This window comes from Halichoeres trimaculatus, unplaced genomic scaffold, assembly GCF_033239565.1.
Source record: "Halichoeres trimaculatus isolate MK-OKI-2021-1 unplaced genomic scaffold, fHalTri1.1 fHalTri1_scaffold_17, whole genome shotgun sequence".
NCBI lineage: Eukaryota > Metazoa > Chordata > Actinopteri > Labriformes > Labridae > Halichoeres > Halichoeres trimaculatus.
Genome location: NW_027437195.1, coordinates 29,775,975 through 29,801,743, shown reverse-complemented (window position 1 = coordinate 29,801,743; position 25,769 = coordinate 29,775,975). Strand labels below are relative to the sequence as shown.

General features: G+C 39.9%; 1 protein-coding gene across 2 annotated transcripts in view; it reads left to right on the top strand.

The window, feature by feature from the left end:
- kcnh5b (potassium voltage-gated channel, subfamily H (eag-related), member 5b) overlaps positions 1-25,769 on the top strand; it is a 167,061-nt gene that overhangs the window by 18,857 nt on the left and 122,435 nt on the right. For both annotated transcript variants that reach the window (XM_074692016.1, XM_074692017.1), the window contains exons 5-6: positions 8,082-8,197; positions 18,460-18,852. In XM_074692016.1, the coding sequence (XP_074548117.1) occupies positions 8,082-8,197; positions 18,460-18,852 (509 nt within the window). The remainder of the gene's footprint in view (positions 1-8,081; positions 8,198-18,459; positions 18,853-25,769) is intronic.

Here is a 25,769-nt window from a genome sequence, read left to right as displayed (position 1 = left end):
AAGTTAAAACATGAAAGCAAAAGCCACAACACGAATGCAAAAGCTACAAAATAAATGAAAAAGCCACAACATGAATGCAAAAGTTACAACACAAATGAAAAAATTTACAAAATTTGTGCAAAGCTACAAAATAAATGCAAAAGCTACAACACAAAGGAAAAAGCTACAACATGAATTACCTGCAGCTATGATACAGCTTGGTAGGGATGTTGTGACATCTTACATTTAACTTTATGGATAAATAACGTTGGTTTCACAGCTATGTTTATCATAGCTGAAGGTAAAAAAGAAAATAATTAACTTCCTGTCACAACTGTCCTCTAAAATTCTGTCTTGACTGTACCTTCGTTGTGTTGTTGCTTTTGCAAATCAGCTGACACCTACCAGCCACCGTACAAATCGGACAGCCTCCTATTTTTGCTGGATGCTGGAGCAGTGACGCATCAATCAGCGAAGAGCTGCCTGAGCAGGACAGGAAGTAGAGCATGGAAACCACCTAAAACCACCCAGTGACTTTCAAAATAAAACAACCTGTTTTAGTAACAGAGTAACTCAACCTGCTGCAGATATCGGTGTATTTCCGTCCAGAACAGACGGTTTCAGCCCCCCCTCAGCCCTCTGTGTCATACTATCAGCTGCTGTTTGACCGTCTCTTCATTAGAGATGCTGATTGAGATGGAGAAAGACTCGCTGCTGCTGCTGCAGGCGTCTGCAGCTGATTTTTCTCATGCAGCCAACCAAAACCTGCTCTCAGCTCCGTCTCAGGCTGCTCCTCGGGCTCATCACGCCACGGCACGTCAGCGTCAGCCGGGCTGAGGAGAGATCCCAGGCTGCTAAAAACGTCCGTGCTGAGCTGAAAATAACAACATAGATGCTAAATGTATTATCTGCACCCTGTGACTCTGTGTTCATGTGTCTGCTTCTTAAAAATAGCCTCTCAAATTAACTCCAAATGCTCCACGTTCAGAGATGGTGCAGACATATTCACATGTGCCTTCATTGAAAAAGGCACAAAAGAAGATTGTCTTTATATCTTTTTACTCCGTTCATGGCGTCTGGTTGTTTAGTTTTGGTGTCAGTGGGAACAACAAAAGAGGAGCAAACACAGGTCAGTGGAAAAAAACGAGGACAGGTTATTGTTTGCAGAGTTTCACAGTTTATTTTTTCAGCTCCTGTTAAAGCTGCACAGATGTCAGGTAACCTGGGCCTCAGGCCACACATCATTACAGGTAGACAGCCAATCAGAGGGGGAGGAGAGGAGAGCTGAGGCAGGAGCAGCTGCTGCAGGCCAACAGTCAGCAACTTAGCCCCAAACACCAGGCAGTGAACTCAGCGTTTAGCCTCTGCCCCGTTTGCTTTTACCTGGATCAGAGGGAGTGTGAGACCGCTGGAGACCCAAACTATTAGAGCTGGTCTCCATTTCTCTGACTGGACGTTGTTAAGATCCTTTTTTTTTTTTTTTGATGAATATTTCAGCGCCCAGGAAGTGAAGTGGCTTCTTACCAGCCGCCAAGTGTCCCTTCTGGGGTCAGTACTTACAAGCCAATCCCCACGACTCAATCCGGTCTGGGCACTTGTTTTTTTTCGCTAAGCAACACAAGCATGGACCTGTTTCACTACAAGACCAAACCACTAACAACCAACTCTGACAGCCACATGTTTGAAACTTTGCTATAACAGTTTCAAGAGCCCTAGAACATCTAATCTCTGTTCATTTACAAAACAAACACACGCCTTGGCAAGAGTTACATCTTCAACACAGGTGGCGCTGCAGAACAACTTAAACCTCAAGCCCTTTAAGAACAGAGTGTTTCGATCAGATTCAAGAATTGCTACTAAGTGAATGAGAAAAATAAAAAAAAAGGGAAAAAAATAAAACTGATTAAAATGTATAAAATTTTTTTAAATGAATTAACAAGAAAAATAAATGTAAAAGAATTTAAGAACTAAAATAAAAGATAAATTGTTTTTTACAAAATTAAACTTTGGAATAATAAAATTAATATATTAAAATATATAAAATAAATATTATATATATATATATATATATATATATATATATATATATATATATATATATATATATATATATATATATATATATATATATATATATATGTATTATATATATATATATATATGTATAATATATATAGTGTGTGTGTGTAAAATTTTATTAGAATTACCTAAAAAAAATAAACAATAAAATAATAAAAATATCATTAGAAATTAAATACAAATAAAAAAAACAAAACTCTAAAAGAATCAAATTGGAAAATTAAAAAACAAATATAAAATTGACATCAAAACGCTTAAATAATGAAACAAGAAATAAAAACCTAGAGTTTAAAAATAAAAACAAAAAATTCCTTTTTTTTTTTTTTTTTACAAAAATTACACTTTGGAACAGTAAAAATTAATACAATATTTTAAATCAAATTAAATTAAAAAAAAAATGAGAAAATTATTTTCAATAAAGTTACCCCTAAAAGGATAAATAATAAAATAACAAAAATAAAAATCATTTAAAATAAAACAAAAAAAGAATCAAAATGAACAATTAAAAAACTCAAAGATTAAATTGACATCAAAACACTTATACCTAATAAACAAGGATTGAAAAGAAATCAAATACATAGATGCATAAATATAAAATAAGAGACTAGGTAAATAAATCCCTAAAAAGTGCTATAAACAATAAAATAATTAAGATTTTATACATACTTTTGTGTTACATTCAGGATTTTGACTGGATTTCTGCAAACACATTAATGGAAGCAAACAGTGCTCCCCAGATTTTATATGCAAACCAACAATCCATCTGTCTTATCTGGTTTCACATCTGCTGCCAATCAAAACCTAATATGCAAATCCTAGCACTGGCGCCTCGCTGGTCTCTAAAGGGTTAAGACGTGCTCCTTATCTCCTTGGGAAGAAAAAATGCTGATTATTGTTTGCATGTTTCCATATTTGCGTGCTGAGTTTACTACGTCTCTGAAGGTTTCCAGTTAATGAAAACAAACATCTGTCCACGTGTGATAACCTCAGAGGCCACAGGAGCCGTCTCAGCCAGAACCCACGGTCCGTTACGTTGGAGAAACATGTTGTCCCCGTCTCTGCAGCTGAAGGGAAAATCAATCTGTTTCTGTAAAACTCTGAGTATTTCACATCGCCTCCTGCGTGGACCTCAGGATCAAAATCTCATTTCAGAATTCACTCCTCTCTCCTCGTGCGTGCACGGTTCTGCTGTACTGTTATTTTTAGCCCCAGCCTTTCACTTCTTCTTTTTCTGTCCTCTTCCATTGTGCACCGGTCTGATAAATCAAGCCGTGTTGTGTTCCTCAGGCGGACCGTTGGCGGAGCATTACGACTAACCGTGAAAAAGACCCCTTATTTACTCGTCCTACTTCTGTCCCCGCGCTCTCTGTGTGCTTCTTTTGTCCTTGTGTGTCAGCATCTACACCCTGATGAAAGTGGGTTTAGGTCTGAAAAGAGAACATTGGCTTTCTTTTCCTCTTCAGTGGGTCTCTATTAGTGAAGACATTAAAGCAGGGACTGCTCTATAATGCATACATACCATACAGAGTTATGCAACCACAGCTTCTAAACAAACTCTGGATAAAAACACTTCAGTGAAAGGTTAGTTTACACGCCGAGGGCGCCAGAGTCTGTTCACTTTGACAAGTAGAAGAAGAAACGTCCTCTGTAGGTTTCTTTGCTTTCAGTTCTTCCCAAACCAGCTCCAAAGGGTCTACAGTGGGGAAAATATGTATAGAACGCGTCAACTTTTTTCTCATCTCATTTATTTTCAAAGCTGCAATTCAAACAAAATTTCTCCCAGACATTGGTATTAACTCAAATAATCCACACATGAAAAAAAATCACAACGTTCAGGTCCATAAATAATGATTATGGTGAATTAAGTACGATAATACTTAGTGGAGAAGCCTTTATTTGCAATGACAGCTTCCAGAAGCTTCTTTTATGTTTGAACTTTGGATGGTTGTCCTGCTGGAAGGTCCAGCCACGTCTCATCTTCATCATCCTGGTGGATGGCAGCAGATTCAGATCAAGAATTTCCCCATACATGGCTCCATTCATTGCTCCGTCAGTTATATGAAGTTTGCCAACACCATGAGATGAGAAACAACCCCATGCCATGATGCTTCCACCTCCAAACTTCACTGTTGGTGTAGTGTTTTTTGGCTGATGTGCAGAGCCATTTCTCCTCCAAACATGGTCTGTAGTATGACAGCCCAAAAGTTCAGTTTTGGTCTCATCTGACCAGACAACATTCTCCCAGAATTCTACAGGCTTGTCAAGACGCTGTTTAGCAAACTTTAAACCAGCTTCAACATGCCTTTTCTTGAGGAATGGAGTCTTGCGGGCTGAGCGTCCATAGAGGCCATGGTGGTGGAGTGCATTGCCTATTGTTTTCTCTGTAACAATTATACCTGCTGCCTCCAAGTCTTTCTGGAGCACTTTCAGGGTGGTCCTTGGCTGGTTGAGTCCTCTTCTGACTATCTTTCTGACTCCCTGGTCAGAAATCTTCAAGGAGCTCCTGTGCGTGGCCTGTTGATGGTAAGGTGGTGCTTCTTCCACTTGTGAATAATGGCCCCAACGGTGCTGACTGGAATATTCAGGTGCTTTGATATAAGTCTGTAACCAGTTCCATTCTGATGCTGAGCAACAATCAGGTTGTGAATGTCTTCAGAGAGCTCTTTGCCTTTACCCATCATGAGGTGTGTGCTATTTAACTGCTTGGTGAGAAAAACACCTTTTTTATAGGACCATCAATTTGCTCTAGCCCAGCTGATGTTGGTTTGCACTAATTGGAAGTTCAAGTAATAATTACTGACAGATTTCAGGTGGTATGGTGCATTTCCTGTCCAAAGTATTCAGCCTTTCCATGGTGTGTTCAATACTTTTTTCCTGTGTTATCGTACTTAATTCACCATAATCATTATTTATGGACCTGAACGTTGTGTTTTGAGTTAATACCAATGTCTGGGAGAAATTTCTTTTGACTTGCAGCTTTGGAAATAAGTTGACGCGTTCAATACTTATTTTCTCCACTGTATAGAACTTTTCAGTCCGAACTCATGCTCATTTTTTCTGTTTTGCTTCATTCAGCAACAAACTCAAAAACGACCTTGTGAAGTTGTCACGAAGATCCACTTTAAAGAGAAATAAGTGATAATTATGAAACACGCTGCACTTGAATGCAACAGTTACACCATAACAGAGGCTCAACTGGAGGTCAACAGTCTGACGCTTTTAGAGAGAAGCAGGAGAAAATCTGCTGCTATAGGAGGAGATTTAAGCTGAGAGCCCCGGGGGAGGGGGGGTAATTTAACATATCAGCATGAAGGAAATCACTTAAAAGAAACCGCTGCACAGTGAAGAACTTAAAGAAAGTCACATCATCTCTGAGAAGTCCGTTCCCCTGAGGGGGAGTCGGCCGGTGGCGCTCAGAATGAGAATAAAGTGGATTATCTGTAGATCCATCCCATAAGGTCTCAGTATATTGTTGCGTTTGGCTCCAGTGCACTGAGGATGAATGGCTGAATTTGCCTCCAGTTGAAGAGAGAATGAAAAGAGGGTTATTCAGGCCGCTGGAGGCCTCAGAGTTAAAAGCTGTTTCAGAGTCTGCTTTTATTCATAATGGTCTCTTCAAAGGGCCGGGTTGATCACGACGTGGCTGCGCTACACGTGGTGGGTCTCTGCGGCGCCGCCCTCTGCCCTTTCAGACATTTGATTTTATTTTTAGAGCGGTACAGTACGGCCGCCCGTCATCTGGAACGGTGTTTGCTTTTATCGAGCAGCGGTGTGGTCAACACCACGCAGAGAAAACGGTCACTGCTGGATGGAACCAGTTCATTTTGCTGGCTTCTGATCTGAAGATTCAACCAACTATAGTCAGTTTTCTTACAACCCAATATCAACAAACTTTGACCTTGTTTTTGATTCTCAGAAACTATCATTCGTACACTAACTACCAACTCATTTTCTCAACATGTTTTGAAAGAAAACTCAAACTGCTTCATCAAAAGTTTCCTTTCCTCCAAGTATGTCCACAAACAATAACAAGGCCAATATTTCACAACAGACACAGGTATCAACGTCCCTGTGAGGGGTTTTAAACACAGTTTATTCCTAAATGCTGCCCTTCAGCTTCCAGAGCGGGTCGGACAGGACCAGATTGATTTACGGCACGTCTACGTCTCTATGACAACACCACGCCGACTGATGAAGTTAAGAAGAGAGAAGAGAGATCTGTGTTTTTCTCTGCTGAAAACGATTTCTGTGATTAATTTTGTAGTGATGAAGAAAAAGGACAGAAGAGAAAACAAACAGGAGACAAATAGAGCACGAGCCAAAGGCTAAACATGAGCTAAAAGGTAAAATACAAACAAAAGCCTTAAAACAAAAGCAAGATGCTAAAACATGGGGTAAAGGCTAAAACACAGGCTAAAGGCTAAAACACGGGCTAAAGGATAAACATAATTGGAAGGCCAGAGCAGAGGCTAAATCATGAGCTACAGGATAAAACACAAGCTTAAGGCTTTAAAACAGGCTAAAAGCTACAACTCAGGCTAAAAGCTTTAAAGGGGACCAAACACATACAAAAAATGTGGTAAAGGATAAAACACAGGCTAAAGGCTAAAACATGAGCCAAAGGATAAAAACAATTGTACGACTTAAACACAGGCTTAAAGCTATAAATCAGGCTAAAAGCTAAAACATAAGCTAATGGATAAAACACAAGCTAAGGGCTAAAAAACACACTAAAGGCTACTACTCAGGCCAAAAGCTACAACACTACCAAACTCTAAAACATGAGCTAAAAGCCAAAACATGAACCAAGGCTAAAACGGATGCTTAAGGCTAAAATATGGGCTTAAGGATCAAACACAGGCTAAAGGTTTCTACAAAGGCTAAAATCACAAAAAAAACAACAACACTAAAACATGACCCAAAGGATAAACCACAAGCTAAAAGCTAAAACACTGGCTTAAGGGTATAAAACAGGCTAAAACTTAAAACACGATCTAAATGCTAAAACAGAGGGAAAAGCTTAAACATAAGCTAAAGGATAAAACACAGGCAAAAGGCTTTAATATGGGCTAAAGGCTATAACACAAGCTCAAGGCAAAAACACAAGCTAGCTCTGCTTGGTTGATGAGCTCTGGTAGGACATAATCAGGATCCACTAGCTTTACATGTTATGAACATGTCTCAGAGCACCAGGCGGTCATTAGCGCTAAATATAGCCGAGGTTATGACCAAATACAACACGTAGGACTCAACATGGAGAGTAATCAGAGGAAATTTGAATTATTATTAAAAGAAACAGATTACATGTCCACAGTAAAACTACGGTACATGATCAAACTATAAACACCCAAAGTTTTGCTTTCTCTTTAGGGGAGCTGTTGTGCTGTCCTTTTTTATACAGTCAATCAAAAGTGAGCTAATCTTCCTGGATTACAGGATACTGGAGCTTTAAAATCCTTCGTTTTCAGTAGCACAGCTGCAGTGAGCCATGCTCCACCTTAATGTGATGTATGTATTCTCAGCGCAGTAACATATACAGTAGCTTCACCTGTGAGCCCTCGTATTGACCTGTCAAACATATGCTGAGTTTTTCATGCTGCCTGGGTTTGTGATTCCCTGAGGAGAAACTCTGTTTCATCTCCTGGCTTCACACAGAGGTCAGAGCACATCAGATAGCTTCAGAGCAGAAACCCTGCAGCAGCTGGAGATCCAGTCCTGTTCAAGGACACTTTCTGCAGGGCCAGAGCTGGCCGTAAACCCCAGGGCTGGTGCTTCGCTCACATCGTGTCAGGTTTACCCTAAATATGAGCCACCAACTGGGAAAAACACAGTGCCTGGCAGCCCTCTGGTGACAGGCGCAATTGGAAGCTGAGGGAATATTTTGTAACTTGCGTCTGTCCCTGTTGGAGTCGTGAACTGGTGAAGAGTTTCAGCAACAGCAGCTGGGCGATCCTCGTACACTCAGAGGCAGTTTATTTGTGATGAATGTGATGTAATCTGTGTTTAATGTCTGCTCCCTGCAGGATGGACCAAGTTTGCTCGGCTAACACGGGCGCTCACTAACAACCGCAACACGCTGCAGCAGCTGGCGCCCATCGGCAAACATGAAGTCAGCCACAAACAGTCCAGACTGGCAGAGGTGAGAACACACACAAGTACACAAACTGTTTACAACTAATGCAGGGTGAATGAAACAGCAGGTAACCAATCAGAATCAATCACATCTGCTTCTTTTTAAGAGCCTGCTTTGCTCTCATCAGGGGAATAAACCACAGGACGACTTCCTTCTGTTGAATCGGCTTCTCTGTTTGAGCGTTTAGTTCATTACTGATTTATTTAATCAGAGACATCTGCTAGATTTACATGGACTTTCAGCCAAACAGTTTAGCTTATTTTCCTTTTTACTCTGTGTGTGTATGTGGTCTCCTGATTACTCTATGATAGAAGTGCTGCAGAAGCTAATGTAAGCATAACATTAGTTAAGCCAGTAGCATTTTTACTTTACCTAGTGAAGTCTGATTTCAAATCAAGCTAAGCCACGATAAATCCAAGTTTTTTTTAAATGTATTTATTATTATTATTATCATATCTTTATTTATTTATAATTACTGTGATGATGATTATATTTTTATTTGTTAATTTATTTATTTTATTTATTGTTTATTTTTATTTATTTATTTTATTTATTATTTATTATTTATTTTTATTTATTTATTTAATATTTTTATTTATTTATTTTATGCTTTCTTTATTATTTTTATTTATTTATTTATTTATTATTTTTATTTATTTTCATTTTTACAAGACTTTGTCTGTTTATGCTATGCCAGTGGCTAGCCAACAGAAGCTAACTGAGTGTACAGTCTAAAACAAGCCATTCCTAAGGTGATACAGCATTAGCTTTCTATGTTTAAATTTAAGTGGAAGCTAACCTTGTGGCAACCTAACATGCACTTTCTGGGTTTAAGCTTTAGCATGAGCTAGGCTAGTTACAGTTAAACCCTCAAGTTAAAGCCAAAACATAAGCTAAGGAAGTGGAAGTCCAACATTAGCTTTCTAGATTTAAGCTATAACATGCTAAGCTAGTGGCAATCCAGCATGAACTTCTCGGGTTACATTATATGATATGAGCTGAGCTAGTATCAATCCAATCTTAGCTTAATAGGCTAAAGTAGAAGAAGCTTTGTTAGAATGAGCTACAAGAGCAGAAGCTAAGCTAATAGCAATCTACCATGACATTTTAAGGTAAACAATACAACAGAAGCTAAGCTAATGATATTCTAAAATTCAATTCAGTTCAACTGTGGCTAACCAAGTTAAAGCAGAAACATTAGCGAAGGTAGTGGCAGTCCAACATAAGCTTTTAGATTTAAAGCCATAACATGATAAGCTAGTGACAACCCAGCATGAACTTCTCAGGTTAAATTATAAGACATAAGCTAAGCTAGTATCAATCCACCCTAAGCTCACCGGGTTTTAACCAAGAAGTTTTAGGGTATACAATAAAACAAAAGCTGAGCTAATGACATTCTAAAATGAATTTTCTGGGTTTAACCTCTAGCATGAGCCAAGCTAGTGACAGTCCCACATTGACTTAACAGAGTCAAGCTATAAAATAAGCCATGCTAGTGGCAATCAAACCTTAGCTTTCTGGTTTATTGGATAACACACGGTTAGCAAGCGGCAATCCAACATAAACTATGTTAAAGCTAAAGTAGAAGCTAATTTTGTGGCAATGTAATGTGTACTTTCTGGATTTATGCTTCAGCATGAGCTAGGCTAGTGACAATTCAACTGTGGCTAACCAAGTTAAAGCCAAAACATAGGCTAAGGTAGTAGCAGTCAAGCATTAGTTTTCTAGAGTTAAACATGATAAGCCTGTGGGAATCCAGCATGAACTTCTCAGGCTATATTAAACAACACAGGCGAAGCTAGTATCAATCCAACCCAAGCTCATCAGATTTCAGCTAAAGTAGAAGAAGCTTTATTAGAATAAGCTATTAGAGCAAAAGCCAAGACATCTTAAGGTATACACTTCAACAGAAGCTAAGCTAATAGCATTCTTAAAAAACTTTCTAGATTTAACCTCCACCATGGACTAAGCTAATGGGTCCCACGTTGGCTTAGCAAGGTCTAGCTATAAAGTAAGCCATGCTAGTGGCAATCCAACCTTAGCTTTCTAGTTAAATATATAACATAAGCTAAACAAGAAGCAATCCAACACAATCTTTTTTATGTTTTAGCTAGAAGCTAAGCTAGTGGCAATACAACATTTGTTTACCATGTTTAAGATGTAACTTAAGCTAAGTCAGTAGTGACCATACATGAATTTTCTCGTTTAAAGCTAAGTAGAGCTATGCTAAAATTCATATTGAGCTGCTACTAGCATAGTTTCTACTTGAGCCTTAATCTAGAAAATTTATGATGGGTTGCTACTAGCTTAGCATATGTTATAGCTCAAACTATGCAAGCCAAAGTTGGACTGTCACTAGCTTAACTTAAAGCTTAAACCTAGAAAGTTCATATTTGCTTGCATCTAGCATTAGCAAACAAGGTATGATGCATAACTCAAAAACTCCAACAAGAAACCTGAATTATGACTAAATCAATCAACTCCAGGCAACGCCAACTTTCCTCACAGGAGCTTTAAGGACAAGATAACTAAGTAACCTGAAATGCAGCTTTGGCTCCAAGCTCAGAGGACATGAAACACAACGTAAGCTAATCTAGCAGCAATCCCATATCGGTTAACAAGGTACAAACATGACACGGGCTGTGATAGCAATAATCCAGCATCAAATAAAAGGACCCAATCATTAGCAGGTCGAAGCTAACATGCCCTTTTGTTCCCGCGGCTCGTTATCTGAAGGTCTAATAGTCCGTATAATTTCCCAACGGGCTGACGGCCTGTTATCCCGAAAACAAAAACCTATTATTTCAAAACCCCAGTAGGTTAAAAATGAATGAAATCAAATGACGCCTCAGAGTTCCTCCTCCCTGAAGGCCGAGCTGTTCGCTCTGAGCCCGGTCCCTGTCCGTGGTGCTGAATCAGCCGGGGCTGACTCCATGCTACACCACGCTGCAAGGCTTTTTTCTTTCACATGCACACACATTATCCCACTTTTTTTTAGGTGCATTTTACCTAAATCCTTCTCTTTACAATCAGATATTCTAACTTTGGTTCCTGTTTTGCAATAAGTCATGAGATTTGATGTATTTAAATTAATGCTGGTTGTCGCTCCTCCCTGGGTTTGTCGTCATCTTGTATCACATCACATTTAATAAAAAAAAACATTGAAAAAGAAAAGTTTTAGAGCATCAATTCTTCCAAAAAACTTCAAGTGTGAACTCAAACTTAGAAACAGAGGAAGCATCGAGTTATCTGTGAATTGGAGGTTATTGCTTCTGCAAACCTGCTGCTCAAATAAAGTGTCTTATAAATCATTAAATCCTGCGTTGAAGCCCTCAAACTGCACACATTCCCATGCATTATAGACACATATTGTACTTTGTCACACACCGCCCACCACGCCCTCCTCCCCTCGCTGTGCACGCTCTTTCTGACTCCCCTGGAGCTGCAGCTGCTTCACTCAGCGAGCGGTGCCTCTATCCCTGCGAGCGCAGCGCTCCCGTGGACTGCGGGTGTCATTAATATTTCATATTAGGTGGGGAGGAAAAGTAGGGTGCTGTGGGCACTCCCAGTGATTGTGACTGCTGCTGCAAGAAATTTAGAGAAAGTGTTTCGGGGAGGGGAGAAGATGGCTCAATGACACCTCCTGCCATCGCTCCATCACCTGTTTTATTCATGAAGCTCGGAGCGAGGTGTATCATCTTCAATCTGGATTTTCTTTGAGTTTCAGCTCCGCTCTGTGGGTTTTTAACTAAAGTGATACTTTCAGGGTGATTTAAAGGAAGAGAGGAGGGGGAGGAGCCGCTATGAAAGGAGCACAGAGAGGCGGCTGAATGGGAGGAAAGTGGAAGTAATGAATTAAGTAAAGAAGAGATGAAGAATTTATAAGAGAGGATGGAGGAGAAAGGGTGCGCCCCTGGGAAATTTCAAATAGCTATCAGGAAATCTGGTGAAAGATGCATCATGGGAAATGTAGGGTGTGGTCCTTTTCTGCTGAACTCAACCTCTGTTGACCTGAGAGCTGAAGCTACGGCAACTTCAGGAAAGGAAAAAGACAGACGTTGAAAGTAAAGACGAACAGAGAGATGTAGGAACATGTGATGATGAGTTCAGGAAACGTAGGAAAGGAAAAACACACGATCAATCTGGAGCTGACGCCGTTTCCCAGCCTGGGTTGCATAATGTTTGGAGCACTCTCACTACATATCACAGGTGATCCATCTGCTCTGCTGTCTGAAAGGCACAGCTGGCGTCTTCTGTCGAGGACGCTGTCGAGTGTCACACAAGCTGATGTGAGAGGGTTTTTTATCCTCCCATGATGCCACTGGGCTGCTAATTGGCGGTCTTGTTTTAGAGAGGCGGTGCTGCTGCTGTTGACCGGGCTCTGTTTGACTGGCAGCTCTGATGAGAAGGGTTAGATCAGATACGGCTCGGTGTGATGGAGCCTGCTGTTTGTTTTCTGAGTTGCTCAACATCCACCGAGTCCAGCTGTGAGGACAAATGAGGCTAACCAAGGCTAGCTATGCTGAGCACCTGTTAATCATGCAGCAGAAGTGCGATAAGTTGTTACAGTTGTAGGTAAATGCTCCAAGGCTAGTAGAGCTAATATAAGTGCTTTGCTTGCAACTTTTTTGTGAAATTTTACCATTTCCTTATTTGTGTTAACACTAAGCTAACAAACCAATAAATCAATATAGCTGCTACATTACTTCTAGAAAAAAAAAAAAAAAAAAAAAAAAATATATATATATATATATATATATATATATATATATATATATATATATATATATATATATATATATATATATATATATATTGTTATCTAAAGTGAAAGTTAAGTAAATTTGATACAGAGCTATTACGCTTCCACCATCTACTGGTGGAAGTATTAAAATGCATTCAAACAAAAAGGCAAAATGGAAAAGTTGGATCCAATTTAGCATCTCTGGGAATGAAATGAGAAGTGAAAGGAGTGCAAACAAATCAAAACAAAATAAAAGAAAATCCCAACAAACAGCAAACAAACATACAACCCCCCCCCCAAAAAAAAAACAAAAAAAAACAAAAAAAAAAACAATCATGCAATTCCTTAGATGTCCTTTAGGGGGTGGATCAACTAAAAAAAGGGATTTCCTTTAAAATTTAAAAAAAAAAAAAAAGATTCTGAATTTCCTGTGATAATGATATCAAAAGTCCCCCCTACTTCAAATAACAAGAAAAAAATGCAGTTCATCAAATTTCCACTAGGGGCTGGATTTGAAAGGAAAGAAATCCCAAGTAATCTCTGTTAAAACCAGTAATTAGAAATGAAGAGTGAATGATGGAGTGCAAACAAAACAAAATGATAGAATGGGAAACCCCAACAAACAGCAAACAAACAAACAAAACAAACAAAAAAAGAAAAAAAAAAGAAGGAAATATCACGCAATTCCATAGATGTCAACTAGGAGGTGAGTCGTTAAAAAAGGAGTTTCCTTTAAACTGAAAAAATATATATAATTTTTTATTTTTAATTTCTTATGATGCTGGTATCAGAAGTCCCTCCCACTTTGAATTCCAAGAAGAAAAAAAAACAAAAAACAAAAAACATGCAGTTCATCAAATCTCCACTAGGGGAAGGATTCAAAAGGGAAAGAATCCCGAGTAACCTTCATATTAAAACCAGGAATTTTACAGCAGAAATTAATGTTTACATCCTGGTTGAATTTGATCCTGGTTGGTTATGTCGCTGGAAACAAAAGCCCCACTCCTTTTTGAATTTAATTGAATTGGACAAAACAGACAAACAAAAAAATCAAATGTAAAAACAACCCCCCTTTTAATAGTTATAATAATAATAATAATAATAATAATAATAATAATAATAATAATAATAATAATAATAATAATAATCAATAAATAGATTTAATATATATAAATAAAAAACAGTATAAAAAAAGAAAGAAAAAACCAAAACAAAAAAACAAATGCACAAAAAGTGCAATTCTGCATGTTTACAATTGGGGCTGAATCCATGAGTTAGTCTTGAGTAAACTAGATCTCGAAATTGTGAATGCTCCAGCAGTAAAATCTTTTTACACCCTGTTTGAAAAACTGTGTTTGATCTTGATTGGCTATCTGTTATCAGGAGCCCCGCCCCTTCTTGAATTTCATTGGCTGGTGATTGAAACATGTCTTCTGGTGAGAGTACAATGACAAAAACTAGATGATGAAGTTCACAGATTGCTGTTAAAACAATGAGCTGCATTGGTTTTGTGCAGAAATAAGGGAATGCAGGCTCAAAATGCAGTCAGTGGACACAGGCCCTAACGCAGCAGCATCATGTTAGTATTATCACATATTGTTTCCCTCTAACAGACTGAAGCAGTAGTCATAAAATCTGTCACATCAGCAGTAATCTGGATTATATTTGGATGATATTTTTCTGTGTAACGGTCTGAGCGTCTGTGATGAGAACCATTCATGAGGACGTATAGTCGTGTGTTATGAATCTGTAGCTGCAGACTGTATTACAGCTCATCTCTGCAGCAGCTGGATACAAACAGAGTAATGTGCCTTTCAGTGTAAATGGAGTTGAATGGCTGATGTGTGATCTGCGCAGAGGAAATCAAACAGCTGTGCGTTGGGTTTAATGTCGTCTGAGCTCCGCAGAGGAGGCCGAGCTCGGCGGGGGAGTGCATCACCGCCCCCAAAACAGATAATGGCTGTTTTCTGTTCACTTTTCAGTCATATCTCTCTCTGCCTCTCGTCTGATTTCCCTAAACTTTTTCTTCATTTCTGCCTCACTTTCTTTTTCTTATTTCAGACCAGAAGTATTCATTATGCAGTTTTGTCACAGAGAGATAAATGGAGCATGAAAGAGATGATACACGGAGAGAAACATCCAAGGTTTTGATTCACTTTTCTTCACTATCTCCCCACACACCCCTCTACACACACATACAAAACATCAGGGGGTAATTATGACTCCTCTGAAAAGTTTCTTTCTTACTTCTTAATCCTTTTTATCTTTTTCACAAATTCAGTCACATCCTTCCCTCCATCTTTTCAGTCGTACTTCATGAACTCGCTGCAGTTTGAGGTGAAACCGACTCGCCGTCAACACAGGAAGGTCTTTGTTAAGTCGACTAATCAATTATTGCTCATTAGTCAGCTTTAGTGTGACTAGTTGGTTGAATAAATTATTGATGTTTTATAACTCTGGGCTGAAAATGTGTCAAAAAGTTGGGTCAAAGCCTTAGCTCAACAAAAACATCATTAGCCAGGGCTATGGCCTTCTTATTTGTATGTAAACAAGCGCAGACGATGGAGGACGACATGGTGTAGCAGACCACAGTCTGGTGTTTTCTGATCAGGGAATGAAGGTGAAGTCGATGTGTGTGTGTCTGGTTAGACTGGGATGTAAACAACTGATCAGAGCCATGAGGAACCAGCACAAGCATGTGGACGCTAACCTGATGGGAGATGTTAGCTCTGCTAATGTTAGCCACACTCCACACCAATTACCAGCCAGCTGACGAGGCTCTAAAGCTGTGTTTTCACCAAAGGGTCCATGTCCTTCTCCAACAGCTTTAGATCCTCATTAAATCCTGATCTGATGAGCAGATTATGACACATATATCAAAGTAAACCAGGAGGACTTCTCCAGGACTTCCTCTGTGTCTGATCAGCTGCTGTAACCTGGATCTCCTCTGACACGTTCACCTGAAGGTCTCCAGTTTACAGGGTCACTCTTTAAACTGGAACACCAGGAGCTGACAGAGACGCATTCACACCATCAGGCTCAGAGAAGACCATTGGTTAGGAGGAGCTAAACCAAACCAAAATCCGGATCAGTACAGTTTGGTACGGGTTGGATTAGTAGATCCTAATCCTTTTTGCGTTTCCACCATAGCCTGTATATAGAGTGGACAATGTGGCTCTGCCATTTATCATTGTACGGCTTTGAAGCCAAAATTTCCCGTCACAGGTGCAGACATTGGTGCAGAGTGGAGCTGGGTGACAAAAATATTAAATTTTTTTTTTCTTTCCAGAGTCTAATCACTTCCTGACTCTACCACCGGACATATTTTACAATCCCCGAAAAAAATACTCAAGACAGTCAGCTGTCAATCATTGTTAAACGTTGCATAAAACCTCGTTTTTAACCTCTTTTAACAAATGAAAACAAAACTTTTTAGAAATAAGAGGACTTAAATACAAGACAGCCAAATGATATCTTCAAATCACCACAACAATCAGACGTGAGAAACAATTCTACCAGGTGTATTAATTTTTGAAAGTTTGACCACAGCCCATCTGAAATTGCTGGAAAGACAGATTTTTTAACCTTTACTGCGGCCAGCCACCAGGGGGAGCAGTTTTTGTGGTGACCTCACTTTGAGCTGAGCAAGCAGACGTCCATTTTTTTTTTTTTACAGTCTATGGTTTCCACAGCCAACCGTGCACTTCTTAGTAGGCGTTGTGTGAGCTTGATGTCGATGTGTGTGTCAGCTACTTAATAGTGTGATGGAATAGCAGTGTACCCTGCTCATAAATCCAACGAAGAAGAAAAACATGACAGTTTTGTTTCAACAGCAATTTCATGCTGTTGGTGACGCTATTTTTCAAACAAAAAGAACATTTTCGACCGGAGATTGTAGTTTATTTTCACTGGCTGTTGCTAGGTATGGGTACCTTTCACATTTGAAACAATATGGTACTGATACCCAGTACCTGGCAATTGATATCGGTACTCCACGGTACCACTTTTCCATACTTTTGTGTTTTTATGTGGCAATAAATGTGAATTTGTCTAATAATAAAATATCAAAGTTTTTCATTTCAACTTATTCATTTCTTAGTCTATAAACTTGCAATGCTGTGTTCATGTCCAGCATGGAAAATCGCCTACTCTTCCACTCCCTCACAGTCACTTAGATGCATTTAGGTACCTAAACATTGTACCGTACCGTACCGTACTGTACTACACATGGAATTATGAGTCGGTACCCATCCCTAGCTGTCGCACAGGAAGTGACCATTCTTTCCTCCAATCAATGGACTGCAGTCTTATAGCTCCACCTTCTGGGGTCGGTACATTGGGGAACCTGTCCCAGGATTAGCCAAAGGAGCTGCCACAAAATGTGTGACATACCAAGATGAACTGAATTGAACCACTTGGTGGAAACGAGGCTCAAGTCCAGGGGTGGCCAACCAGTCAGACACCAAGAGCCACAAAAATGGCCATGGTACCACTGAGAGCCACATCACACCTGTGGTCTTACAAACACACTTCCTCTCACGCATAAAGGAAATGACATAAAATGAAAATCAAAACATTTGCAATTTTCAAAGTAAGATTTACTGTGTTTGTTAGTGTCTTTAAATTTCGTACTAGAGAAGAGAAACTGAAACTTAAGTATCAACCTGTACACCCAAAAATTGATCAATGCTGAACCCAACATTAGCATCAGCATATCAATATTTTAGATTGATCGTCACACCGCTACTTGTAGCTTTATATAGATTTTAATGAATGGATCGATCGCATACTCAAAGGCAAAGAGCCACATGTGTCGGAATTATGGTCTTTTTATTATTTGGACTCAACAGAAACAAGCATCTGCGAGCATCTGCGAGCATCAGCCTGCAGCTTCTTTCCCACATACCACTCTATCCTTTCAAAATAAAAGCATTAAAGACCAAAATTATAGCTTAAAACCAACAACAAAAGCAACAACAACAATAAAAAAAACCCAACAAACAGAAAAACAACAAAAATCCAAAAGCTTTAAAAGTAAAGTTATTTTGATGGTGCACTGAAACTGGCTGCTTGGCACATAAGCTAACAGCACGCTTCTATTTGACTGTGGACGTTCAGATTTACATATTGACTTGTCAGCCTGTTAAAATTGAATTTCTGTGATGGATTGAAAGCGGTGAAATCACAGTTTTGCAGACGATAGTGTAGAAAAGGCATTACTGGAGGTGGACTGAAATAAATAAAAGAGCAGATGATCATAAACAGAGGAGAGTAAATGAGATTCAGAAGTTGGCAGGGTGAAGCGCGGCTCCTCAGAGCGCTGTGTAAGAATTAATCTGAATGATGGGTCTGACTTGGCAGCTGAGATCAGGCAGGTCTGCGGTCTCTGAGAGCCCAGGATCCTCTCTGAGACCGTAAATAAAGGAGCTCCAGTCGTCTCTGCGTGTCTCAGGTCGTGTTGTTGTGCTCAAAGATCACTTTAGCTCACGTAATGAAGAGTAAACTGCTCCTGCTGTGTCTCCAGGTTCTGCAGCTGAACTCCGACATCCTCCCGCAGTACAAGCAGGAGGCGCCCAAGACCCCGCCCCACATCATCCTTCACTACTGCACCTTCAAGACCACATGGGACTGGGTCATCCTCATCCTCACCTTCTACACTGCCATCATGGTGCCGTACAACGTCTCCTTCAAGACCAAGCAGAACAACATCGTGTGGCTGGTGCTGGACAGCGTGGTGGACGTCATCTTCCTGGTGGACATCGTCCTCAACTTCCACACCACCTTCGTGGGGCCGGGAGGGGAGGTCATCTCCGACCCCAAGCTCATCCGCATGAACTACCTGAAGACCTGGTTCGTCATAGACCTGCTGTCCTGCCTGCCCTATGACATCATCAATGCCTTCGAGAACGTGGATGAGGTAGGTTTGGGGTTTTGGATGTTGTTTTCAGCTTAAGTCATGGCTGCCCGTTGGTTTGTGAAGAAGGATTATGGATGTAGGGATGCTGACTTAAAAGAGCATCACGGGCCTCAAACACCAAGGTTGCCTCCAGAGAGCTGACCAATCAGAATTGAGGGGGTTTGTGGAGCTGAACAGAAATATCTCCCTGAGAGAAGTGAACACATCTGTTGTACAAACACTTTTGTCCGTCCTGCTCTGACTGACTCAGTTGTTCCCTGACCTGCTGTTTTCTGGTGAGCCTGGCTGGTAATCAGCTTAGGTAGGAGACCAAATCCAGCATTGATCAAGAAGAGAGGGAGCCAATTACTCAGCTTCACTGAGAAGATTATAGAAACTCACGACCAACTCGTGTGTAATACCACCAACTCTGGAAATATTTCAGAAACATCAACCCAACAGAAATCCTCCAGGTTCCACAGTTTGTGAATGAGTCAAAGGCAGATAATGGGTCGTACTGCTGCAGAGTTTAGCTGCAGGTTACATGGAGGGACCTGGGTTACTGTTGGTGGTCTCAGGTGGGGATGAATCATGGCGTCATTATGTGAACTGCTCCATGCTGTTTCCTGATTGTCCAGCTCCCAGTGACTGACCTTAGCTGATCCCAGTGGAGGTCTGTGACCTAATTACCTCCAGTGTTAACATGTCAAAGATCATATATCAGGAGAAGGAGATGGTAAACCTTATCGAGAGGTCATGTCTAGGCGTCCCTTGCTTGGGCTTTATCTTACTTAGTTTTAAAAGCTGAGAATCAGATTCTATTACCTTAATGTTTGAATAAGAGATTGAAATAAGCAGATGTGTGTCGTCTCTCTTGCTATTCTAGAAGAAAACAAGAGACTTTCTTTGCATTCATAGGCCAGTGGACACAGGCACTAGTTTTTCCAGCAATATTAACCAAACATTGTGTTTGTGGTTGATAGAAAGAACTTAGATAGAAAAAAGCCACCAATGGGACAAAAAAAATCTGATAATGCCTGAAAAAGTTACTATGAATACGACCTTTAGTCTACTACACTGTAAAAAATGAAATTTCAAAATAGACCATTAACCAACAGAGACAAAAATAGACAAAACATTTATGCCTAAAACACACTTAGTTGTAAAAAAAAAAAGAGTTTGAGATTAAAATGGTTAAAAGAGCAGGTTAGGAAGGAAAGATTATTGATGTAAGAAAAACTTTACTTTCAAAGGAATATTTTGTAGAAGATAACAAAGAGACTTTTTTGCATTGGTAGTCCAGTGGGCACAGACCCCTATCAAGCAAAATGAACCATACGCTGTGATTGTGGTTGATAGAAATAACTGAGATTGGAAAGAAACTTAAGGGCCTGTGTCCACTACCAACAAGAAATGTTGTAATTGGGCCGAAGACGTGGAAGTGATGAATGCCAATTGGCTTAACCGATGTTGCTCACAAAAAAAATCTGATATTGGGCAAAAAATGTTTCTATGAATATGATTATATCAGTCTGCTACACTGTAAAAAATGAGATTTAAAATTATTTCAAACCAACTGAGCCAAAAATAAAGAAAAAACATTGATGTCAGCGACATCCTGACTTACACAGTACATCAAAAACCATGTTACCCAGTTTAGAAATGAATATTCTAAATATACTTTGAGATATGCATGACAAAGAACTCATTTCATCAGTATACTGCAAAGAACTGACATTTAATCAAGTGTTTTTGTTTTAATTATGAGTAGAAAATGTATTTTTAGACTTAATATGTGCCACATTCACCTGACCAGTCCAGAAAAATGTCTGATTTCAAGTTATTTAAAGACAAAAATGAGGTCTGAATTGCTTGAAACCAATGAAAAGAAATCTGCAGATGGAACTTATATTATGACATTTTTCTAGTTTTAAGCAAATTTTGAGCAATTTTTTCTTGCTTTTGTGTTTGCACCATGTGGTGACAAATTGGTTTGATTCTCTAACTAGTTAAAAATGGCAGAAATGTCATGTGAAACCAACAGAAATGCTAACTACACATGTAAACAAACATCTAACACGCTGTTTGAGCAAATTTAAAGAATATTTTTCATGCCAAGCACTCAATGTCTCTGTCCCTGGTAGAGACAGGCCCTTATTGTTTGCCTTTCTTTTAGTGTCAGGCTGACTTTGCATTTCTGGAAGGCATCATCATCAATTTTGTCGTCACCATGTTGTGAATGATGTCGTCGGCCTTTTGCAGAGTCGCTCTGAAAGCCCATGAAGCTCCGAGTGGCTGTTTGTCTTCCCCGAGCTGTGCGACACAACAGCAGGCTCTATTTTTAGTAAATAAGCTCATAAAGCGTCTTGATTAATTATTAATCGTGTTCTGCTTTTTATTCACGCTGAGGTATTGAAAGGCAGCCTGCTTGTGAAGTACAGAGGGACATAAATCTGCAGCTTTCCTCTGGTCACTCTGGGCTTTGTTCATTACTGAAACTCCAAGCAGGTCTAAATACGTCCACATGACCTTATCAACACACCTGGATTGTGATATTTTATCGTTGCTGAGGCGATCGTGCAGAAGAAGAAGGTGATATCTGAGGATGTGCTTTAATCTGACGAGTGTTCAAAGAGCGCATCGATCCGGAGCGGCTCTGGGATCTAACGAGTTTGAGAAAAGAACTGTTGTTGAATTTATTCATCTCTGGGAGTTTTAAGATCACGACCCAGCGGTTGGGTTCCCAGGAGGTCCTCTGTGAGGGATCAGAGCAGCTCTCAAGGATTTTCACGCCCATTTACACCCGTCAGACATCCAGGAGTTATATCAATATGGCCTGAGGTCCATTAAAGGTGATTTTCCACCTGATTTCCTGCTGAATTAATTAGCGCTCAGCCTGACTGGAGGAGCCGTTTGCTGAATGCAGAATAAAGGAGAGAACAAACGCGCGGCTCTGATGCTGCACTTGGCGTCTCTCTGCTTTTATATTTGAACATTTAATCTTTTTAAGAGAGGGTGGGCGGTTTCTGTTTATTACAAAGCAGACGAGTGTGTGTGAGTGTGTGTGTGTGTGTACATGCTTGTGAACACATGGCGTCGAGCTGTGTGTGTGCACAGACATCCATTATTATTATTATTATTATTATGTGCTCATGTCAGGGTGCCAAGTGGGGGCTTTTTCACATGAGTTTTTCAGCGCCAGTAATAATTATATTTAAGCTGCCAGCAGCTCAATTTTCACCATCTATTAATTTTTACATGCCAGAATTTAATTTCACACCTCCCCCAGACAGATACTCGCGTCCTGAGCAACACAATGCACAAAACATCCAATAAACTTAACACAATTTTTATACTATATTTGCTTTTTAATCTGTTGAGCTCCACAAATCCAACAACTTTGAAGTCGTCGTCTTCTCTGTTCTGCAGCGTTTTATGGATGATGTTATGAGTTAAAAACAAACACTCCCCACGGCTCGATTGTGATGTTAATTAAGGTAAATTACAGCTTGAACAGTTTCCAACAGGCTGTGAAAGTTTTTCAGGGGTAATGGCCCTCCTGGGACACCGTACTCATTTTAGGAAAACATCAGTGAGGGAAGAAAAAGTCTGTTCGGAGGATGAAGCTGAGACCAAACTGAAGCGTTTAAAGTGTTTAGACCGACTCTCAGGTGAGTCTATAACCGTCAGTGTTAACCCCAGGGGCGTCACTAGAATTTAGGGACAGGGGGGGCTTCAGCCCTAGAAGATGCAAATAAACAAACGTGTAACAAAAGAAACACAACAGAGTTAATAACTGCTCAACATAGAGGCTAATGCTATGACTTTCACAGACAACATAATAATAGTTTTATATTTTGAAGTCAGTTTGATAAAACTTTGGCACATAAGGAACTAGAAAATATGTAGAATAAAATTTAAGGTTCTTTTATTAGACTAAAAATCTCTTAAAGGTCTTGCTCCTTTATATTTATCAGATTTGCTTTTATCATTTGAGCCAAGTAGGGCTCTCAGGTCATCAGGTAGTCCACTTTAATGGTACCTGAAGTTAGAACTAAAACATATGGGGAAGCCTCTTTCTATTATTATGTCCCCCATCTGTGGAACAGCCAACCTAAAGACCTGAGGGTAGCTCCAACTGTTCATATTTTTAAAAATAAACTCAAGACCTACCTTTTTAGTCTGGCTTTCAGCTGATTGTATTTAGTATAATTTATTGTTATTATTTTATTTATTTAAATCCTCTTAACCTGTTTTATTTCTCCTTTTTAGACCAGATCTATCACTTCTAATTTTATGACCTGCTCTGCTTTAGCTGTTATTACTACCCACCGAGTTAGGCTATCTTATTTTTACCATATTACTAATTCAAATTTTATTTTATTTATTTTCAGTGTCCTACAGAAAAATTACTCCATCTTTAGACTCACCTTTCCAGTGGAGGTCTCTCCCCTCTCATTCCCTGTGCTCCTCTGCCCTGACTCCTACAGATCAATAGGAATGGTGGAGTGATTATTGTTAATGTATTATTATTGTTATATTCATCACAATAATATGATAAAAATAATAATCATAAACTACTGTTAGCAGGGGGCTGGAGTCAATTGTTAACTACCATCAGTGATAAATACTTACTTTTTGGAAAAACTCCCTGATATCCATTCTACATTGATGGCTTAAATAAAGACTTCTTGTGTCTTCCTTTACTCCTGAGTCCATGACAAGAAGATAGCCTCCGTCCTTTTGACTGTCCGTCCAGGAACAAGGAAGAAGAGACGGATAAAGCCTGCCCACCGCTCCTAGCTTAGCTCAAACGCTGGGAGTCAATATGAAAGTTTGGCCTGTTTCTGCCTCATCAGATAAACTCTTCAGCCCTCCAAACGGTCTTGAGTGCCCTTTGTGAGTCGTTTTTACCTCATTGTTAAGCTAGCTTCTACTATCAAAGTATTATCTCCTTCCACTACCAAAAAGAGGCTTTGTTTCGTAACTTTCGTTGTCCTAGTACCGCGATGGTTTTCGCGAGAGATGGGACGTTCTCGAACGCGTCGACTCTTTTGACCAGCGCTTTTCAGTGGACAAAAATAACCGGTTCTGTGTCAGCCCTTTGTTTGCAACCATTGCTAAAGACAAATTGCCTGCACATTTCAGAACGAACAGCTCACTCATAACTGTAAATGGGTTCTCACTGTTCATTTGAAAAAAGTATTCAAAAGACTCTACTCGTTTGCGATTTACATCTTCTGCGAAATCCACAGCGGGTGTAACTGTGCGTTCACACCAAAAGAGGCAAAAAGGCAAAAGCGGCAAAATATTTTAGCTGCCTTGGCCGCTCGTCACATGACTGACGTCAGAGTAAAATCGCGTTTGTCATTTAAAGGAGCTGCACAGCGACTTCTTCACAGCAGCAGCTGCTTCCTGTTGTTCAACTTCAGTTTGAAGCATGAAGATAATAAATCACCATCTGATCAGTGACGAGAGGATTGGCAGGAAGCAGTTTACAGGAGATAATATTGATTTATCCACCACATCAAACTTTACAGTTTGGAAATATACTAAAATTCTGTGGTGTGTGTGTGTGTGTGTGTGTGTGTGTGTGTGTGTGTGTGTGTGTGTGTGTGTGTGTGTGTGTGTGTGTGTGTGTGTGTGTGAGTGAGTGTAAGGTGATCTATAATCCTAAAGAAAAATACCCAGGAGCCGGACTCAATGTTAATCATTTAATAAATAAATTATCCCCCTGAGCAGCCCGTGCGTATTCCCCGTTCCAAAATAAATCACAACCAAAAAAAAACAATAATCTCAATGTTCATAAAACCAAAATCATGAAAAAGTTCCAACTAATGAAAAAATACAAGCTGTCCTTCTTCACTCTATTTTAAACGCTCCTTTAATCCTGTTTTTTCTGGTCCTCTTAAATCCGTAACACAAAACGACGTTGATCCACAAGAAACCAAAGATAAATCCTCAAGGAAGAAAAAAGGTTGCTCAAAACAGGAAGTGAAAACCAGGTCACCGGCGTCCGTTCAGATCCTGGAGCACGGTCCAGTACAAAGCCATCCACGGAAGGATCCAGAAGGATCCAGAAGAGACTGTTTGGTAATAAAGTAACCTGCCCCCCCCCCGGCGTAAACCTCAGATCGTTGCTGAACAAAGTTCGTCTGGAGCCCTAGTGTCATCTCATTCAGATGAAGCAAGAAATGCTAGCATGCTAGGCTAGGCTACGTTTTTGCCACAGACTACACTTCACTTTACTATTTTCTGCTGTTACTGCACATTTTTTTAACTCTTCGGAACAATCGACCACCTCTGCGTCACAAATGTTTTTGTTGTTGGTCGCTATAGCTAAAAAGGTGGATGTTAAAAAGAACAGGATGAGCCCCTGAACACAGTTTATGAGCTTTTCTGTTTCCAAGACTGAACTAGGAACCAAAGTTAGATGTGTTGTTCTTTAGGGCCCGCTCGGTCGAAGGACATCTCTACTCTGATTGGATGCCACCGTTTGCTGTTGAACTGTGTCACAGCTAATTAGCATAAAGTTGACTGAGGCTCAACTTCTCATCTGGTGACGCTTTTGACGCTTTAGCCGCTCACTTTTGCCTCTTTTGGTGTGGACGCACAGTAATTATGTTGAATAAATTACCTCAAATTATTTAGGGGGGCTTAATGATATTTAAGGGGGGCTTCAACCCCTCAAATTAGGCCTAATGACGCCACTGGTTAACACCCCTCCACCTGGTTTTAGTTCAAGTGCTCTGGTCCCCGGCAACTCTCCGCTGTCAGCTGATTGATTCGATTCAGTCCCTCTGGTTTGAGATCTCCATCTCTGTCTTTAAAAACAGCGAGCAGCCTGAAAGAAAATCGATGGCACGTAAATTTCCAGGACTCCGCTAAATAGACGTTTTGGTTCCTGCTCTCCCGTATTAGCAGACGAGGAGTGGATG